General features: G+C 41.9%; 2 protein-coding genes across 7 annotated transcripts in view; one reads left to right on the forward strand and one right to left on the reverse strand.

The window, feature by feature from the left end:
• Window positions 1-19,015, forward strand: part of SLC2A12 (solute carrier family 2 member 12) — a 77,460-nt gene that overhangs the window by 54,521 nt on the left and 3,924 nt on the right. For 3 of the 6 annotated variants that reach the window (XM_046675571.1, XM_046675574.1, XM_046675572.1), the window contains one exon: window positions 1,334-5,060. In XM_046675571.1, coding sequence (XP_046531527.1) covers window positions 1,334-1,487 — 154 coding nt within the window. In that variant the 3' untranslated portion in view covers window positions 1,488-5,060. Of the gene's footprint in view, window positions 1-1,333; window positions 5,061-5,975; window positions 7,680-19,015 lie in introns of those variants that run through there. The other 3 variants (XR_006890614.1, XR_006890615.1, XR_006890613.1) reach the window with 3 other exon arrangements.
• TBPL1 (TATA-box binding protein like 1) overlaps window positions 5,201-19,015 on the reverse strand; it is a 29,460-nt gene continuing 15,645 nt past the window's right edge. The window contains exons 2-7 of the mRNA XM_046675577.1: window positions 11,723-11,901; window positions 9,677-9,759; window positions 9,464-9,527; window positions 7,871-7,974; window positions 7,686-7,780; window positions 5,201-5,732 (exon numbers count right to left, since the gene is read on the reverse strand). Coding sequence (XP_046531533.1) covers window positions 5,653-5,732; window positions 7,686-7,780; window positions 7,871-7,974; window positions 9,464-9,527; window positions 9,677-9,759; window positions 11,723-11,857 — 561 coding nt within the window. The 5' untranslated portion in view covers window positions 11,858-11,901 and the 3' untranslated portion in view covers window positions 5,201-5,652. The remainder of the gene's footprint in view (window positions 5,733-7,685; window positions 7,781-7,870; window positions 7,975-9,463; window positions 9,528-9,676; window positions 9,760-11,722; window positions 11,902-19,015) is intronic.

Here is a 19,015-nt window from a genome sequence, read left to right on the forward strand (position 1 = left end):
TACGTCATCAGCTCTGTTAATGAAACGTGTCATGCCTCTGACACTTCCCACAGTACCATTCTCCATCCAAGCCGCCATCTTTCACCTGCACGATGCTAACCTCCAAACTGGCCTTCCAGCTCTGCACTCTAGTCTGTCCTGTAGAGTGATCTAAAGACCGTCATTCCTCAGCTCAAAATCCTATGGCTCAAACTACATTTTGAACAGAATGCAAACTTCTTACTATGGCTGCTACTCACCCCTCCAACCTCATCTCTGTCACCCACGTCCTGGCTACGCTCTGGCCACACTAGTCTCTCTGTAAACACACTTTACTTGCAATTCTTCACACTTCATTCCAGTGTCTGATCAAACGTCGCTTTTTTTTTTTTCTTTTCTGAGGAAGATTAGCCCTGAGCTAACATCGGCCAACCCGCCTCTTTTTTTTCTGAGGAAGGCGGACCCTGAGCTAACATCCGTGCCCATCTTCCTCTATTTTATATGTGGGACACCTACCACAGCATGGGTTGCCACGCAGTGCCTTGTCTGCACCCGGGATCCCAACCAGCGGACCCCAGGCCGCCGAAGCAGAACGTGTACACTTAACCGCTGCGCCACTGAGCAGGCGCCCCAAACGTCACTTGAGAGATGCCCACAATATGACAGAGTCCCCCTCAACTTTGTCCTCTTCCTTTCCTGTTACTTTCCTCATTAGCACGTTCACGACTTGCAATTATACTCTTCGTTCAGTGCTGGTCTCCTCTAGGACAAGGTAACGTCCTTGAAAGCAGGAGTCTTTATCCACAGTAGCAGGCATGCTGCAGCCACTGACTAACTGGTTAAATTATAGGAAAAGATATTTGAAAGGGAGGGAGGTTCAAAGACGGCCTCCTCTTGTTTTTAAGTAAACGTAAGATACTAGAACATATTTTTATGTTGACGAGAAGAATCCTGTAGAAAAGAATTTGTTAAAGCAGGAGCAAGGGAATAATGCAGAAGGCAGACAATGTAGGCATAAATATAGCATATTGGCAGAGTTCAAGAAATGAAAAAAGTGAAGTAGGATCTGGGATGTTATCGCCATTAGGTTCACATCCTACTGTCCTTGGACCTGTTCCCTGCAGACAGGAATGATGCGGCCGTGTTCTCGGGAGACCCCCAGCTGACCCTCATGACACTGACAAAGTGCTGGCGTATCCTGAATTTCACGAGGCACCAAGGCTTGGCAATAAATGTCTTTTTTGCGTAGCTAAAACATTACCCCACAGGGTAATTTAAAAAATAATAGCCTGCACATTTCTTTCAAGTTCTGTAAACTAAGAATGATATTTTCTAGCGCTTCTTTCTCTTTCAGGAACTATGTGAAAAACAACATTTGTTTTATGAGTCATCACCAAGAGGAATTAGTGCCCAAACAGCTTCAGGAGAGAAAACCCCAGGAGCAGCTCTCGGAGTGTAAAAAGCTGTGTGAGAGGGGACAAGCCGGGCAGCTTTCTCCAGAGACCTAACGCCCTGAGGACCTCATGGAGTTGATGGAGGCTGAGAGCAGAGCGGAAGCGTGTCTCAGACTGCGCCCGTGCTCTCTCTTCAGTGGAATGGAGCCAGTTTTAAAGAAACGCCCTGAAATTACAAAGACGATCTTTAATCTCCACCCACCCCTAAAAGGAACCACAAAAGGTAGACGAGGTACAGGGTCCCAAGTAACCTCTTTCTTACTCTGAGCAGGATAGCAGGCCAAAAAAATACCGGCTGGTGCAGTATTTCCAGCCTTTTTCACAGAGCAGCTTGTGAAAGACTATGAACTAGCGATGCGATCAACTTTTACTTGAGGTCTGTGTGGACAGAGGCCAGCTGCAGCTTCATGACTCAGACACAGGAGTGTTCCAAACACGAGCGTCCCGGCTTTCGCCCACTAAGACGCTCCTTGCACGAGGTCTTGTGTAGAAAAGCATCAGGACGCAGTGTGGACAATGGCACACCTTCTAGGTTAGGATAGGCTCCTGGTGAGGATCCTAGGTGAACTCCTCATTACAGTTCAACGAGTATGAAGATGACACAGCTTATTTTATGAATTATGAACTACAATGTAATGCAAAATATCCTTTTACGAATTTCATATTAGTATTATAAAATATTAAAAGAAACAATTCTGCAAACAGCAGAGAGAAATAAGTATTTCCCCATCCATTTTTAAAAATATGAATAGAAAAGGCAATTTCAAAATCCTGGGACCATATTTATTTAGAAATAGCTGTTAGTAAACCATTAAAAGAGGAGCAGGCCATTAAGTTATTTACAGATCTCTAAGCAATTAGGTTTAAGCTGTTAAATGAAGCTTCTAAAATTCTCTCTTTGCAAGGCTTTCACAATAACTCAACAGCGACCCAGTCTCCTGCAGCCCTTGCCTCCTCAGGACTGTCTCCACCTCAGGTGTGGCACATAGGCCATCATGGTGCTGACTTTAGGTAGCTGCAGACGTGACAGATGACATTCAGTCACCAGGACAGCTCCCTCCCGGGGTTGTTCTCTATGACGGAACAGAGATGGCTGCTGTACCCGACACGGGTTTTCAAGGCATTGCTCTCTTCCGTCTTTCTCCAGCTGAATTGTCAGACTTGTTGAGGCATTTTACCCATAGAATTTGGGTATGACTGAAAAATCTACAATAAAGACTCTCAAACCACTTAAGTAGTAACCCATCGGATCACTAATATTACAAGCTATGGAAGACACACAACTTAAAACTATGAGCAATTTAACTTGAAAAAGGATACAAAATATGATTAACCTGAAGAAAAGAGCATCCTGAGAGTCAAAAATCCTTTCTTTTTTAGCTTGGAATTTTCCTATTAGCCAGTAACAAACTGCCCCAGTTTGATATAAGGCTGCCTGCCCCACTACATTTCCTTATGACAGAGTAATGAGACTACAGTCTATGCAGGCAACAGTGGAACTATCATCAGAGACTCAGGAGAATGACTGCCAGTCTTGCCTCTGAAATGTGCCGTCTAGACTGAAATCGGTGGGGCAGTTACGAGGAGAGGAGATCTGAGATCGTAGTTCTGCTGCAGTGCATTTCCTCAGCAAGTCTGAGCACGAATTGTTTTCTGTTCATTTGTTGGTTTTAGAAGGAGAAAAGAAAGTGTGTTCTGTAGAGGATTAGAAGTTTATTACAAATCGTCGGTAGAATTATATGCTGAGATTCAAAAAGAAAAATCAAGACAGATAATCAATATGCATTTTTTTCTTTCCCAAGCATCACAGATTGTAAGGTATTTAAGAAGATTGTTACATTTCCTTCGAAGTTCAAACACTATATACACTTTAGCTAGTTTTTGGCTTAGTCATTCATTGTAAATGGGCAGGAAATTGATTATAACCCTAGTAGGTTTATCAGTAATGATTTCAGTGTCTTCAACACTCATATTTTTCTTTTATCCTCAGTCTAAAACTAAACAATTGTCTTCACACTAATTTTAACCCAAAACACTCCCAATCAGAGCTTTTTGAGTTCAAAAACAAAAAATGGAAATACTTATAATTTGTATGTATATATTCACAGTTTTATTTATAAAAAATTTACAGCACTTGTGAAAAGCCAGCAGAAAACACCCGACATGCTCCTCTCTCCCCAGGTTTAAGTTTTGGGGTCACCAACGACCCTTTGCACGCAATGCTCACACTGCAGCCCTGAACCCAGACCAGATTGTCTTTCTTCCTCGGTTCTGAGGAAGCATTTTGCTGAGCTCCTGATCTACCTGTTACGAGATCTGGATCTGCACCTTGCCATATCATCATGTTTCTGCCCCCTTTCTATATTTCTTCTTTGTGAACATTGCAAAACAGGAGGTCACTTATTACTGTTAATTAAAACTAAGTGGAAAATATCAAATTTTTAAAACAGTCTACCTAGTACCTATAACTACTTCACTGAATTTTATTCTCTATATCTAATGTGGCTACCTATCCTACTGGATCTTGAAATGAAGCTAATAAACACAAATGTAAAAAAAGAACAGAAGTCTGAAAATCACAATTAAGTCTTTCACAAGAAAGAAAATATAAGTTCGCCTTTGCCCCTCACTTAGGAGGGAGTGAGAGGCGGGGGAGGGGAAGGCATCGAGAAGAAGATAAAAACAAACATAAAATATTAGGTACTGTTCAGTGCAGTGCTTAGGCTAGGTTTCAAGATTTTATAATACGGGAAGGAAAACAGAAACAGTGCTGGAACATGGAGGTTAAGATGTTGCAATTTTCCAACAGGTTTCCAAACTTTTTGGGAATTCAGGTATTAGTGGAAGATCGTGTTGCAACACTGTCTCCATTAAGTCGTAACTGAGAGCTAACTGGACTCTACACTCAGCTTGACTCTACACTCAGCTTTATTCCTCGGTGAAACCACTGCCGCTGACACTAACCTCCTACATGCGCATCGGAGCACAGCTGCGGCTGATCCTGCGTTCCCACTCCGGGGCTCAGGGGTGGGCCAGAGGCGCTGTTTCACAAATGCACATTTCTTATGACCTTAGGAGTAGCAATCCCATATACCGAATAGTCACTCTACAGCTCCATCAAATAAGACACAGCAAGGGAAAGGACATATCTTGCAAAATGGCTTTCAAGTTCAAGTTGAACTCTATTATAATTATCCTGTGGCACAGAGGCAGCTTGTGGGCACTTCTTGTAAAACAGCACAATGCATCAGCTTCTGACAAGGCGCATATTAGAGCCTTGAGCACCAGCCTGACATCACGACCTTCCTACAACCAGAGCTGAGTCCTTCCAGAGCAACACAGGCGCATCCGAGGCACAACCCGGCACAGCTTCTTCCTCACATCCATCTCGTAGGTAAGAGGTTTCTCCTTTTAAAACTACAATTTTGTAACTTTTAAAAGATATTTAACATTTTCCATCATATTAAATTAGCAACGTAAAACATTATGCTTAATCTATAAAGTTCTACTCCAGTTCCCTAGAATTTCTATACACATTTTCATGTCTAATCTGCAAGAAAAAAACTTCTATTTGATATTTGGTAACAGAGCATTAAAAGATACTATACACATGTGGCATATATGTACAAAATACACTTCAAAAAGAAGCCAACGCACTTTAGCAAAAGTCTAAGCTTGCATAGATTAAAAAAAAAAGAATTATGAATACAATTCTTGTTAAAATAGAAAATGAGGAATGAAAGTTACAGAATGGATATGAGGAGAGATCTTTTCCAAACTTTTATTTGTGCACATTCAATTGAAAAGGTAACTTTTACAGGTTCTTTGGTGCCCATATTCAGCATACAAAAATGTAAAAGGCTATTCACAAATAAAACACATGAGCTCAAACTGGGAAAAAATAACGACAACAACGAAACAACGAAGGTAGTGCACACTGTGACAGCTCTGCTATGGGGACATGAGAATTCCTGCGAAAATAAATAGAACGTCCTCGTGTAAAAGCAGCAACGTCACGTCTTGTAAACTTCCTTTTACATTACAGCAAGGTCTGAGCTAAGATCCACCGGGCGGAGCTTACACTGTAGCTGTGAACGATGGCGGTCTTCAGAGTCTTTCCTCAGTTACTCTTGGTCCAGTTCTCCTTCTGTTTTGAGTCCAATGTGCAGCAGGTTTTAAAAGGTGCTCAGTTAGGGATTCTAACCAATTAAGTGACGAGTTACAAAATTTCTTTCCTGCTTTCAAACACGAACGGGTAAATCTGTTCCACAGCAGTAGCCACAGCCTTGACGTTTGGGCCTGTAACACACGGGGGGGGGGGGGGGGGGCAGTGAGAGGAGGCCAAGGAAAGCAGAGGAAAGCTGATTTCCCAGAATTAAAGATATCCAAGCAGTTCAGGACATCACGTTAATTGTTTTAAAAAAATCTTCACTTATGTAATTATATACCCACAGTCACCATAAAAACCAGGACAATAAACATTTCTTCTGGACAATTCAAGAGAATCTGAAACAGAAGCTGAGGTTACTCGTTCTGTTTCAGGGACCAGAGTGAAAGAGTGAACATGCAAACCACACACACATCACCACGGAGGAGGAAAGTGTGGGGACGTGCTTCTCGAGGGAAGCGTGACAGGTGGGACCAGAGACCACTGTCCTGTGGTCACCTGGTCTGGCTTTTGGTTAGCCTTCGAGTGAGGCTCAAAGGAGTGTCGAGGAAGCCGGGAGAGGACACAAAGCTGCCCCCGAGTGCTGGGCAAGCAGAGGGCTGTCCACACCACGTGGTCTGCAGTCCACAGCCCCACAGCGGGCTACTACTGGGTGTCCCCGTGTTCGTTACAGACCTGCCCTCTCACCCTCACTGCTTCCCAGTCAACAGAAGAGAAGGCACAAGGTGATGCTACTTATTCGCTAGTCCAGATAACACTAGGAATAACTTTAACACTGTGATCTTTTAAACAGCCAAAAAGAAACATTAAAAAGGACAATGAAAAATATTTCCATAAAATTTACTTTGAATAAAAATGGTTTCACTAACATTGAAACATCCTGAAAAGGAACATATGCACCTGCCATGAACTCCGACGGCGCTGACACACCCCCGTCCACTCGCCCCTCCACACAGGACAGCGCTCTGCCCATGGGAACCACTCATGTGTGTGTTCACCGAAGTGTTAACATGCCATAGTATATTCCAGATGTAAATATGTAATGCATACTTATTAACCAGGTCAACTGTCTTGTTTGCTATTGTGTTGCTTAATGATTAACACAATAAATAAAGATTTTATATATGCATTGTTTTACTCTAAACTTAACAGAGCAGAAACTTATCAATAGAATTTGGGGCCTCTCAGAAGTCTGGACTCGAAAATGTAGAAACAGATAGCGGAAACAGACGTGTACCCACCACTCCATTTTAAGATTCAGGCACAGCCCCGGCAATATACTTCACAAGACTCCAAGGCAGATGCAAAAACCCACAGACGAGCCAAAACTCAAGCTTATCTGTCAAGCATCTAAAGGGGTCAATTAATACTTTATCCTCCTCTAAGGATTGAAGAAATAAAAAGAAAACTTCAAGGACTCTTATCTCAGTTTTGCTGAAGGTTGGGCCTGACTCCCAAGTACTGTCTCTGAATAATTATAACCACAGTACCTTTAAAAATCATTCGGCATGCTAATGCTACCCTGTGACTTCCATGTCACTATTTTGAAACCACCCCTTCCAAATACTTAAAGACTCAAAAGATGTAACAAAATACACATAAAATGTAACAAACAGCTATCAATTACCTTTGAGTATTTTGCCTACGTAAAACCTCTACGAAGTTCATAAAATGGGTTTCTCGGGTATTTTAAATACAAGATATCATAAATTAAAAAATCATACTATAAAAACATAGACTAGAACATTCTTAACAACTCCACACTGAAAACTCCCCCACTGCCTGTGGAGAGTAAGTTCACACACTGGATACTAGAGAGCAATGAGCAATGACCTACAGCTCCACGGAACCACACGGGGACTCTCACTAAGATGATGAGGAGGGAGAGAAGAGAGACACCAAATAGTATATGCAAGATTTAAAAACAGGATGAAGAAGCAGGTGAAACTAATCCACAGCGTTAAAAGCCAGGAGACTGCTTCTCCTGAAGGGGACAAATGAGACAATATTTCTGTTCTGGTAGGGGCAGCTCTTATCTCATTCCATCCATGACTGGCAAGCGTGGTTTCAATATCATAGAATACCTGTGACTGTGATACTTCCTGTTGAAAAAATCTGTAACGTAGCTCTTAGAGATTTTATCCGATAGCACACAGCAGGATGAAGTTCAGGTTCGTAACTACACAAAAAAAGACAATTAATATATGTATTTGTAGCCTGATGAGTAATTTCAAATTTGGTTAGTTATCTTGATTCTTCAAAGACCTACCTGGCATGAGGTCTATTGTTCTTTGTGAATTCTGGCAAACGGATTTCAAACGGCATGTTACATACCGCCAAAACGTTAACAACCTTAAAATCTGTAAATATTACCTTTAGGAGAGAAGTAAAACTCAATGAATTATTTTGAAACAAAAAATCTGCTCATCAGGGCAATCTTAATAATTAAGTTCCAATCCTTAAATGAGAGCAAATAAGATAAAGCAAACATCAGAAGCGTGGATTTAGTACTTTAAATTATCTGTAAATCTGTAATGTTATAATTAAAGGGAAAAAAAACCTCAAAAACTTCACTAAAAAAATAAATAAAGCCTGAGATAATCACAGGATTAAAACAGTACATCTGGGGTCTTTTGAACCTTAGATTTAGTTGAATTTTTTAATACTTTAAATGGAATATTCAATCTACTAGGATAAAAGAGAAAATAGTGAGGACAAAAATTTAAAGCAGAGTCCTCCTTAAAAAGTCAAAATGGAAAAGCTGTCACTTAACACTCAGTAACTAGTGAGTGTGCCCTGAACTCTGAGGGTCAGACCTGCCTCCACGCAGTCAGTAAAAGGACGGGTCGGTGAGCTTAGATGTTGGATGTTGTGTTCCCTTGGGGGAGAGAGTGATAAAAATGTTTATAACCAACTAGGATTTCTCTCAACATTTCTAATATTACACTAAGAAAAGAAGCTCCAAGGCTGAAAATAATGTCCTCTCAATATTAGTAACTTCAGCCACTCCTATCAACATCTTGAATGATCTTATCCCGCTATCTTTTCACATGTTCCTGTAAAACCGCAATTCTGGATGAACCAACCATCCTCCAACTCAGGGCCGGCACAGAGCTGGTGCAGAAAGTCATACAGCCGTGCAGAGTGGCCCACCAGCACCCAGGGCTCTCCACACGGCCGCTCTCCTCCAGCAAGGACAGCCCCTCCCCGCACCTCAGTGCCTCTGTCACCTCTGCCTCAGAGGAGACGGGGTCACGAGAGAGCAGCTCAGCCCCCATCATTTCCCGTCCAAATCCGAAAGGGCCCAGGCCCACCTCTGCAGAGCGCACAGCCCACCTTCTCTTTCTGTCATTTACTCACCACTCGCAAGTGACCCAGCAAGTCTACAACACGTACTCATTTTACTCAAATTTATGCTTCTACGAAGTTGTATTTGGTAAGACTGACCTGCCAGCGATGGTGACCTTTCTACGAGTGTGAGAGCCTGCCAGCCAGTGTGTGCATGTCCATGGGGCTGCAGCTCTACTCAGCCTGACATACCACTCTCGACATGATCACAAGGACGATTTTTTTGGTGAGAAGTGACAAAGCTGAAGAGTCGACTAGACAGTTACCTTGTGAGGAAACAAGTCTGTCTCCGGGGAAAGGGATCTGGGAAAAGCCAGGACCCTCTACAAACACCCACGGGGGCAAGTTTTACTACTACATTTTTGTACTGAAAGATAGTATAAAAAGCCTAGAAAAAGGTCAATCATAAGAGGAGCTTCTGTGGGGCTTTCTTTAGTCTATTAAACGACAAGTTTTAACTTTACAAAAAGAAACGCTTGAACGTCTGCAGCTTGGACGCTCTTCAGAAAGTTACCTGGAAGCCCAGTTTCTGCAGGCTGCGCGCCAGCCGCCGGGCGCCGAACTTCGCTTCTTCCTCACTGTGGTTTAAGGAGAGAAGACCGCCGGTCACACGGGTCAGTCTACACCGAGGGCCATAACTAACTGTACACGCGGCTAAATCTACGACACTCTCCTTCCCGTGAGGAGAGAATTAAAAACAAAGGTTACAAACCCAAGCAACACCTACCTTGTTGCTCCAGTGCAAATAATTTTTCCTGAGGACCAAATTGTGGCTGTAATTCTAGGTTTTCTAAGCTTCATTAATACTTTCTGCAAAACAAAACAAAACAATCCTCGTTACATGGTAAGTGCTAATTTCCACACGTGGTTCTGCTCTGTGGCCATCTGCATGTTGAAATGCCACTCCAGGCTTACCCAGGATTGAGGGAACTCCTCTCCAAATTACCATTCTGAAATCAAGGACCAGCTGAACACAAAGAGCATTTAACCCAAAAGGAAACTTAATCAATTAAAAGTACAAGGTCTGTATAAATCTCTCACCACACACTTGAAAGCAAGATATTACAAGTACGTCAAGACTTCAAATTTCACTCCCCTCGGGTCACATCACTGGAATGTGCCACCTGCACGGATCCTCACGCACGCCAACCTTGTTCCATGCCTCAGGAGCTCTGCAGTAGCTGCTGCTTTCATCTGGAATACTCTTCCTTCCATATTCTCACTTCATCCAGGTCTCCCACCAGATGCCACCTCCACAGAGAGGCCTTCCCTGACCATTCCACCAAAAGACCCCTCTCGCTGGCTCTCTAACTTCTCACCTGCTTTATTCTGCATCATGGTGCCCATCCCTACTTGATATTGTGTCTCACAGTCGAGATGCCTCTTACATATTCAAGTTCGATAAGCAAATCTTGACTGTAGGAGAAATGTTGGAGCTGGAGATGTAATTTTAGACTTCTTAGATATGAAAGACATTTAAAGCTACGGGTTTGAAGGAAATTACCTACAGACTGAGGATAAATAGGTCAAGGATTAAGGTCCAAGATAACATGTGAGTTTACATTTTCATTCCAACTTTTCTTTCATGAAATATGAAATATTTGCTGAATAATGTAACAAATAAATGAATCAGATGTTGCTCCTTAAGAAGCATGTTACATTTTGAGCTCCTCCCTTCCTCTGTCACATGCCACATTATCAAACTAGAAAGCTATTAAATCTGAGGAGACAAAATTTACCAAAGATCCAAAATAAAATGTGAGCTAAAATACATTATAAAAGTTCATACACAAGTGGCTGAGGAACCCCGGACTGAGCGTATTGTACATTTAACTGTCTTCCACCACTAGCTTGTCCATCAACTCAGATTTTTCAGTTAACCTTCCTAAGAAAAACGACTTCACCGCCGTAGGGCATGCTGAAGTTTCAAAGCAGCATCAGGCACTTTCCTCTTTTTGGACACATTCATTCCTTTTTTAGAGTGACAATGGCATTACTGATGACAATGGCATCCTGAAATCTTTAATTGTGAGTCTCTGAAATTTTTAACTGAACTTAATTCATCTTCACTTAGTTTCTAGTACTAAGAACTAATGATAATTTCCCACGGTATACTGGCAACTATTGTTAGAGCTTAAACAGAGTCTTCATACACAGTCCTAATTTTCACAATAAACGTATAGTAAGATATATATCTTAGTACTCTTTGGTTTATAAAAGCCAAATGAACATCCGTTGTCATTTATATTGTTAATCTCAAAACACTAAGGTTAAAAGTAACTTACTAGCTTTTATTTTAAATATTAAGAGTTTAACAAAAACTAGAATTCAAAATGTCCAGGTTAGGATATGAACCATAATATTTTCAGCAATTTGTTACTAAAGAATACCAACTAGCTTGGCCAATTAAAGAGGGGTATGACATCGTACTACAAAAATTACTGTGTGTGTGTATATGTATGGGCATCACTCTAATGCACTGATATTCGAACGAGTACACATGAAAGTCTAGCTGTTCCCTCCTGCGTTAACAGACCCTGAGGGCTCAGCGGCTGTCTGGGGGCCGGTGTGTCCTGCGGCAGGGCATGGAGACAGGTGTCTCCAGAGCGACTGTCCTGAGGCAGGGCCTTCAGCAGGACCCCACCGACTCCAGGACACTGAGCGCCCCACCAGGGGCTCATAAACTACCTGCAGGATGAACACAGTTTATGTGATCATTTGGAGCACTATAAAATGAGCTCTGTAGCACACATACCAGAATTCAGATACTTACTCCAACATCACGCTTATAAATTACATTTGCCCCCTCCAAAGCGATCTTCCTTAAGTTCAAATGGCATCTTGTTCTAAAGACACACACTACGTTTGTAATTAGAATGTCCAATGCAACATCACTGTCTGCATCCATTGGGGTAGCTGGAAAACTCGGTTTCCCACCACGAAGATCACATCCTGAGAAATAAAACAAAACAAAGTCAGGTCATAAAACTCAAATGCTTTGTTAATTTATTTTCAACAAATAATCTTGAAAACTAAAATGCAAGAAATGAATCTATTTTATTTTTCTAATGTTACTCAAATCAAATCATGTCCCTTCTTTTTCCCACTAAAAACATCATTTTTTAAAAGGTAACATGTCATACAAAATCCTTCAAAATCTGGACCTAACTTTCATTCCTTAAAATTAATCAGTAGCTTTTCCAGGCCAGGAGCTCACCAGACTTGTCTCCTGCTTCTGGCCTTTCACAGCCACGGCCGTTCCAGACACCACCTGCAAAGGCGGGCTTTGCGGTCCCAACGTCCAACCAGCAATGGTACCCTACCCCCTCACACAACTTGCCAGGGCTATAAAAAGCATAACCCATTTTTCCTCTATTTTGGGTACAGTAATTGACTTAAGCGTAAAGAAGCAGAAATATTAATTATAACATTTGCTAACTGACTTTCTCATTTACTAGTCATTCAGCCACTATTCCCTCACTGAACACCTTCTATACACTGAGAACACTGGAGAAAAAATGAATGAGGCCAAGCCTCTTGTCCTCAAGGGGCTCACAGCCTATGTGTGGAGGGAGGAGCTTGAATAAACGGCATGACACCATTTTTATCAAGACCACACTCTTCCAAAATACGTGTTTTCAAAACTATGATAGGAGCATCTCTATGAATCAACCAACAAACAAAATTGAGCCCTTCACTAAGCATGTGACCCATGTCCAGCTAAAAAATCCTCTCTTTGACTGGGTTTCCGCACCTTAAAAAATAAGTAATGGCAACGCAGCTTACCTAAGGCACAAAGAGAAAATCAGAAAATCGTAATACTACTACTATAACTGTCTTCAAGATCCCTGACGGCCACAACATGAAGGGCTAGTACTCTCCACGGGGACTCGAATTATTACATGACTAACACAACGACCATGCCAAGAGTCCAAGCAGAGGACACCCGATCCTGTTTTTCTGCCTTCTGGGGTCTGACTGAACAAGACAACAAGTGAGACCGAGGCTCCAGCTCCTCTCCAGCATCAGAGCATTCCGTCCTGTGTGCCGAGCGGACCTCAGCGGCATCCTATGTTCTCCCTCTTATATTCCCTAAATCTGTGCATCTTTCCGCTTCTCTGCTCCCTGTGTCTGTCTGAGTAACCTCCAATGATCTCTGTGTCCGGGGTGGGATGGAGTGGCCATGACAGAAACAGAGGTGGACAGAAGCAGGCCCCAGTGCTGATCTCAAGCAGCAGGCTAGCCCAGTGTGTGTTGTGTGATCCACCTGTGCCTCGGTTTCCCCATCTGTGACATGGAATAGATGGTGCCTACCAGAGAAGTGTTGAAGGGATTATACAAGTGTATGAAAAATACTGTGCACATGTACCTGGGAAATAACACAAAAATGACAGTGATTATGAATGAAGTCAGTTCAAACCAACAGGCAGAGCAGAGATTGCTTAGCATCACCTCCCATGATTAGATTCTAACCCAGATACTGAGCCATCTGGACACCACCAGGTTTTCTATGTTCCCACAAAAATTGTGAAATAAGTTTGAGGAGGAGGCTGCTAGCTGCTTACCCCAGCAGTCATTCCACCCTCCTTCACAATGACTAGAACCAGGCGTCTAGCTGCGTATGCCGTGGCAGAAATAAAACACATACTTCTTAGGCTCCCTAGTGACAGGTACAGCCAAGAGGCCACGTGACTCTGCACTGGTCAATGAAACATAAAAGGGAACGGTTTTGTGTCGTTGGGAAGTGTGGCTAGCGGCAACTAAGCCAGCAGAGACCCCCTTTGCCTTTCTGCCCTTCTTAATTCTTGGTGCCTGGAGTTTGGACTTGAGAGCTGGCATTCAAGTAGCCATCTGGGATCACGAGACTATGAGGTAAGGATGGTAGAACAGTAAGGCAGAAGCAGCCTGAGTCCCGATACCGTGTAGCTCCTTATTTCCCCTGCATGTCCTAATTCCAGACTTCAGGAATTAGAGAGAAAAGTCAATTTCTATCTTAAATCTCTCATATGTTGGAGTTTCGTAATATGCAGCCAAACCTAATCCTGATAGACATCCCATGAGAACAGGCTACAAGAAAGCATTCCTTAAGGAGAAACTACATATGAGGAAACCATGTCAAATTCACTGCTGCACGCAGATTTTTTACATCAAACAGGCTAAAACAAATGGACTCAGATCTCCTACTCTGAGTACTAAACTACTCACTTAGGACAATGTAGGAGGTGAGAGTAAGTCAAGAAAGAAAGAGTAAAGCAAATCTTTGTGAATGCAAAAAAGCCTTGAAATTAATTCAAAATTGCTGACTGTTTCTATACTGCAGCAACTTGAATTCTAAAAATGAGGTCGTGGGCAGAGTTCATCATAAATTAGGAAGTCTTCGTATTTTAGACGAGCAACCTGGCAAGCATCTCAGAAAACATTATTACTGTAGGAAGTTTCAAATCAAGGATATAATATGAAGAAGTCGGTACTTAAAAAAAAAAAGACATCCGACTCGAAAGCCTGCACGTTTCTGAAGCGGTATCAAAAAAGGAAAGACCCATTTGCAATTTATCCACCTTGAAAAACAAGAGAGTAGTACCAAATACTAATAAAGATTCACTCTGAGAGCCGAGCACGTCACATCCCTCTGAAATACGACAGCGGCAGCCCAGTGGGAGAGACCACCTCAATTTCTACAGAGCGTCTGACAGCCTATCACATCCCTTCTAACTGCTTTTTTTCTTAAAGATTGGCCCTGTGCTAACATCTGTTGCCAATCTTCTTGTTTTTTCCTCTTCTCCCCAAAGCCCGCCAGCACATAGCTGTATATGCTAGTTGTGGGTCCTTCTAGCTCTGCCAGGTGGGATGCCGCCTCAGTACAGCCTGATGAGTGGTGCCATGTCCGAACCCACGAACCCGGGCCACCGAAGTGGAGCACACAAACTTAACCACTCGGCCACGGGGCTGGCCCCGATCCCCTTCTAATTTTAAGTGTAGCTAAATAATTTACCAATGGGTAGAAAAGGTCCACCTGAGTAAACTTTATTCTCAGCATTAAAAAGGAATTGATTACCCCTAAAAGTAGTTCAAAAAGCTTAGGTTATTCCTGAAAATACACACACACACACACAAAACTTCCTTAAAATAAAAAATAACCAAACTGCCATAGGAAAGATGGGGGAAAGTAATTCCCACTAGGGAAGAAATATTCCAAACTGCGACTATTACGGTACCTACAGTTAAACATCCGGATGGTCCACTTCACCTCCTACATCCCGACCCTCCTGAGGTCAAAGAGCATGTCTGAAAGGCTGAGCATCCCCTCGGCCCAGCACCTTAGCTGGGACATAGTAAATGTTCAGTAGTTGTTTGGTGAGCGAATGCTAGAAAGTCCAACCTCTCAATCTCCAGTCTGCATCAAATTTCTCATCTATCTAGAATTCCAACTATTTATCTTAATAACAGGCATGGAAAAAACTTAAGTTAGTCTGCCTGAAACTTTGCTTCCAAAGCCACCTATTTTCATACAAATGCAAAAGAGCTCAGAGTCATCTTCTTCCCTATGAGCCCCCTAACACAATATCCATGAAAATGCATATGTGGTATGCTTTATTATATTTCATGTTGGCTTATAGATAAGTTTTTAAAAACTGGTTTGTATAGTGCCAAGGGGATGTGTTTAAGTAACTCCATAAAAAAAAACAGTATTTGAAAGTGACAATTAAACTCACAAAGCTGTTGAGCCTGCTTACACTAGGGTATGAAATATTTAAGACATATAGAAGGGCAAAAAGAATAATACAATGCACCTTTATGTACCGCCACCCAGCTTAAAAAAATCACAGTTACACTACAACTGATGCCCTCTGGCTTCTCCCAGCTCACAGCCTCGTCCCCTCCCTCTGCAGGAAACCGCCTTCCGAATCAGTGTGTTACCATTCTCCTAAACTTGTTACATATACATCATATCCCTGAACCCAATTACGTCATGATTTTAAAAGAAAACACTGATGGATTTGGTGTGGTAACACTTCCTTTAGGACTGACCTGTCTATATTCATAAGTAGAATTAGCCTACGATCCTCGCTTCTTGGACTGTCCTTATCTGGTTGAGTATCAAACTTACATACGAGAATACGAGATAAGTTACACCAGTTTCTTTTTTCCTTTTTTTTTTTAAATTCTCTGGAAGACACTTTAGAAGATCTTATCTGAAAATTGTTTGCTTGTTTGCTTGGATTTTAAAAGACTAATTCAATTTAAGAGTTTTTAGACAATAGACATCTTCTATTTCAGTTTTCCTAAATTAAATTTTCCTGGGAAATTTTCCATTTCTTCTAAATTTTAAAATTTACTGGCATACAATTTTTCACGGCTTTCTTACAAATTTTTAAAATCTCTACTGTGGTATATTTCTTTTTCCTTACAGTATCATTTATCTCTGCTTTTTTTCCTTTCATCAATCTGGCTGAAAGGTTTTCTATTTTATTACGTTTCTCCAAAGAACAAACTATCAGCAGTTAGTTGATCCTCTCTATTAAATTTTTTGCCTTACGTTTAGCCCTCTTTCCTTCTGCAAACCTACTCTTTTTCTAATTTCTTACACTGGTAAGTAAGCTGGATGTTTCATGCCTCAGTTTTGAAGTTTTCCTCTTTTCTTGTATGAACATTTAGGGTGACTATAATCCAGTGTTTTAAGTGTGTCTGAAGTTGGATATACAATGTTTTCATTATCCCTTGATTCAATTCTAACAATATTTAAATTTCCATTATTATTTTTCTTGGAATTACTTATGTAGAAGTTCTTTGCCTTTAGAAATATACGGATTTTAAGTTTACTAGTAATGAGGAAACGCTAACTTAGAAAAATGAGATACCACTACCTGTATGGGCAAGTATCAAACAGTGCTGGGAAGGTGTGAGTTAACCAGCACTCTCTTAAATTTGGTACAAGAACTTCCCACAGGAGATAATCTGGCAGTACGTATTCAAATAACTAAAAATATGCATAGATGTCAAATTGCAGGCAACAGTTAAAACTGCATCTTGAGAAATAATTCAACTGAGCAAAGTAGAAGTGAGACTATATACTGCAATTCTCTTAATAACAGAAACCTGCATGTCCACCCAAAAGGGAGTGGGTAAACACAGCAGCACAGCACAGTCCTATACAACAGACTACACAGACTCAGAAACTACAAAACCACATGCACGTGCACGAAGATCCACAAGGGAACAAAATTATGTTTGATAAGAGTTCACTGTGGTTTACACATCTGCGTATGTACTTATACACTTAGACCTGCCAAAATGTTAACAATTATTCTATACAGAGAGCTGGTATCAGAGTGACTTTTTAAAAAAATTCTTTCTTCTATTGTTTTGTAGAGTCTAGATTTAAAAAAAAATAACAAATATATATTACATTTACTAGAAGAAAAACAAAGTTAATTCCATTTTGATTTAAATATAATCATCAGTAGTCTTCCCACTGCCCAGGGCCTAACATTAAGACATGGCGAATCAGGTGTTTTGTCCTGTTTCTCAAGCGAATGCCTAGTGTTAGTTCAACAAACAGCTCCTTCTAATAAAAGAAAGCTGACAGCTGCAGCTGTCCTCGCTCCAGGAAGCCCCGTGCTTTAGTGTCTGTGAAAGGGCATCACAGACGCCCGAGCGTCCTCCTGGCTCAGTGATTTCCATGCACAGAGCACACCAGGTTCGGCCCTCTTCCTGGCAGGGAAACCGCGACCAGCCAGCAGCACCTGGGAAACACTGCCACCTCCTGGCTTCTCAGACAAACTGCACCCAAGACGACCACACTGAATCTCCACCAGGCAAGATGCTGCAACTGAGGGGCACGGCAAACCCTGTCACAGAGACAGAGCAAAAACAACTCCAACATAACTAAAAGCCAAAAGAGTACAACTAAGTAAACTGAGAACACAGAAGGATAGACGCTAGCTCCTCTAAGTACACTCACATTGCACCTGAGGACGCCGAGGGAAGGTCCACGCTCTGAGAGCCTGCAGGAGTTGGGGAGACTGGCACAGACCCATCGGCTAACCACGTAAACCCACCTGGTCTCTTGGGCGCGTTCATCTCTAAAAGTAAGACGCCACCTGAACTAACCTCCCATGCTTTACAGCAGACGAGGAAACACACACTTTGTTTTCCTGATTCCAAAGGATGACTTGACAGTCTCTCAACACGTGCCCGAGAGCAGGCAACATTCCACCTTTTAGAAGAGGGTGTCCTCTCACGTCTGTTTAGCAGTACACACCCACTTACAAAAGGGGTGCCGACCCAACACTCACATCCGGGCATGTGGCACTGGGAGGCCACCTGAGCCCTCTCTAAGTCTTCATTTTCTCTTCTGGAAATCGGTGATACTATCGCCTCATCTCTCAGGGCGCTGCTAAGGACCACACAGGGTTATGTCAAGCACACAGCACATGTTCATTAAATGGTAGCTGGTACCGTCTGATGGAGTCACAGGTAGTTGAGTACCATAACCAAATAGTATTATTGAATGAATCGATGCAAAACTTGAGAATGGTCAAATAAGAGATGGAAAAAATCGAGATTATAATAGGTTAGGCAGAGGTCAGCAGGCTACAGCCAATGGGCCGGCACCTGATTTGTAAAAACAGCCTTACTGGAACATAGCCATGCTCGCGTGTTCACCTAGGCGGCACAGCAGAGCAGGTGTGACAAAGACCAAATGACCCACAGCCTCAAATAGTTACTATCTGGTCCTTTGAGAAAAAGTTTGCTGATTTCTGGGCTAGCCTAATGAGGCAACATCAATAAAATAAAATTTAATGCTGATAAACGTAAAGCTCACATTTTTATCAAAATGAACAACAAACTTGCGTGTTACTGTCCTTGATTAGATCCTGGTATGAAAAAAACAGCTGCAAGAGGCATTTGAGGGAAATCTGAGTATGGATCTCAGTGACAGATGAGATTAGGCAATTAGTGTTACTTTGTCAGGTGAAATAAGAGAGTGGTTAAGTAGACAAACATGCTTTTTAGACATGCATATGGAAACATTCAGGGAGAAATGTCACGTCTCTAATTTACT

Source organism: Equus quagga, chromosome 11 (genome assembly GCF_021613505.1).
Source record: "Equus quagga isolate Etosha38 chromosome 11, UCLA_HA_Equagga_1.0, whole genome shotgun sequence".
In the NCBI taxonomy this organism is placed as follows: Eukaryota; Metazoa; Chordata; class Mammalia; order Perissodactyla; family Equidae; genus Equus; species Equus quagga.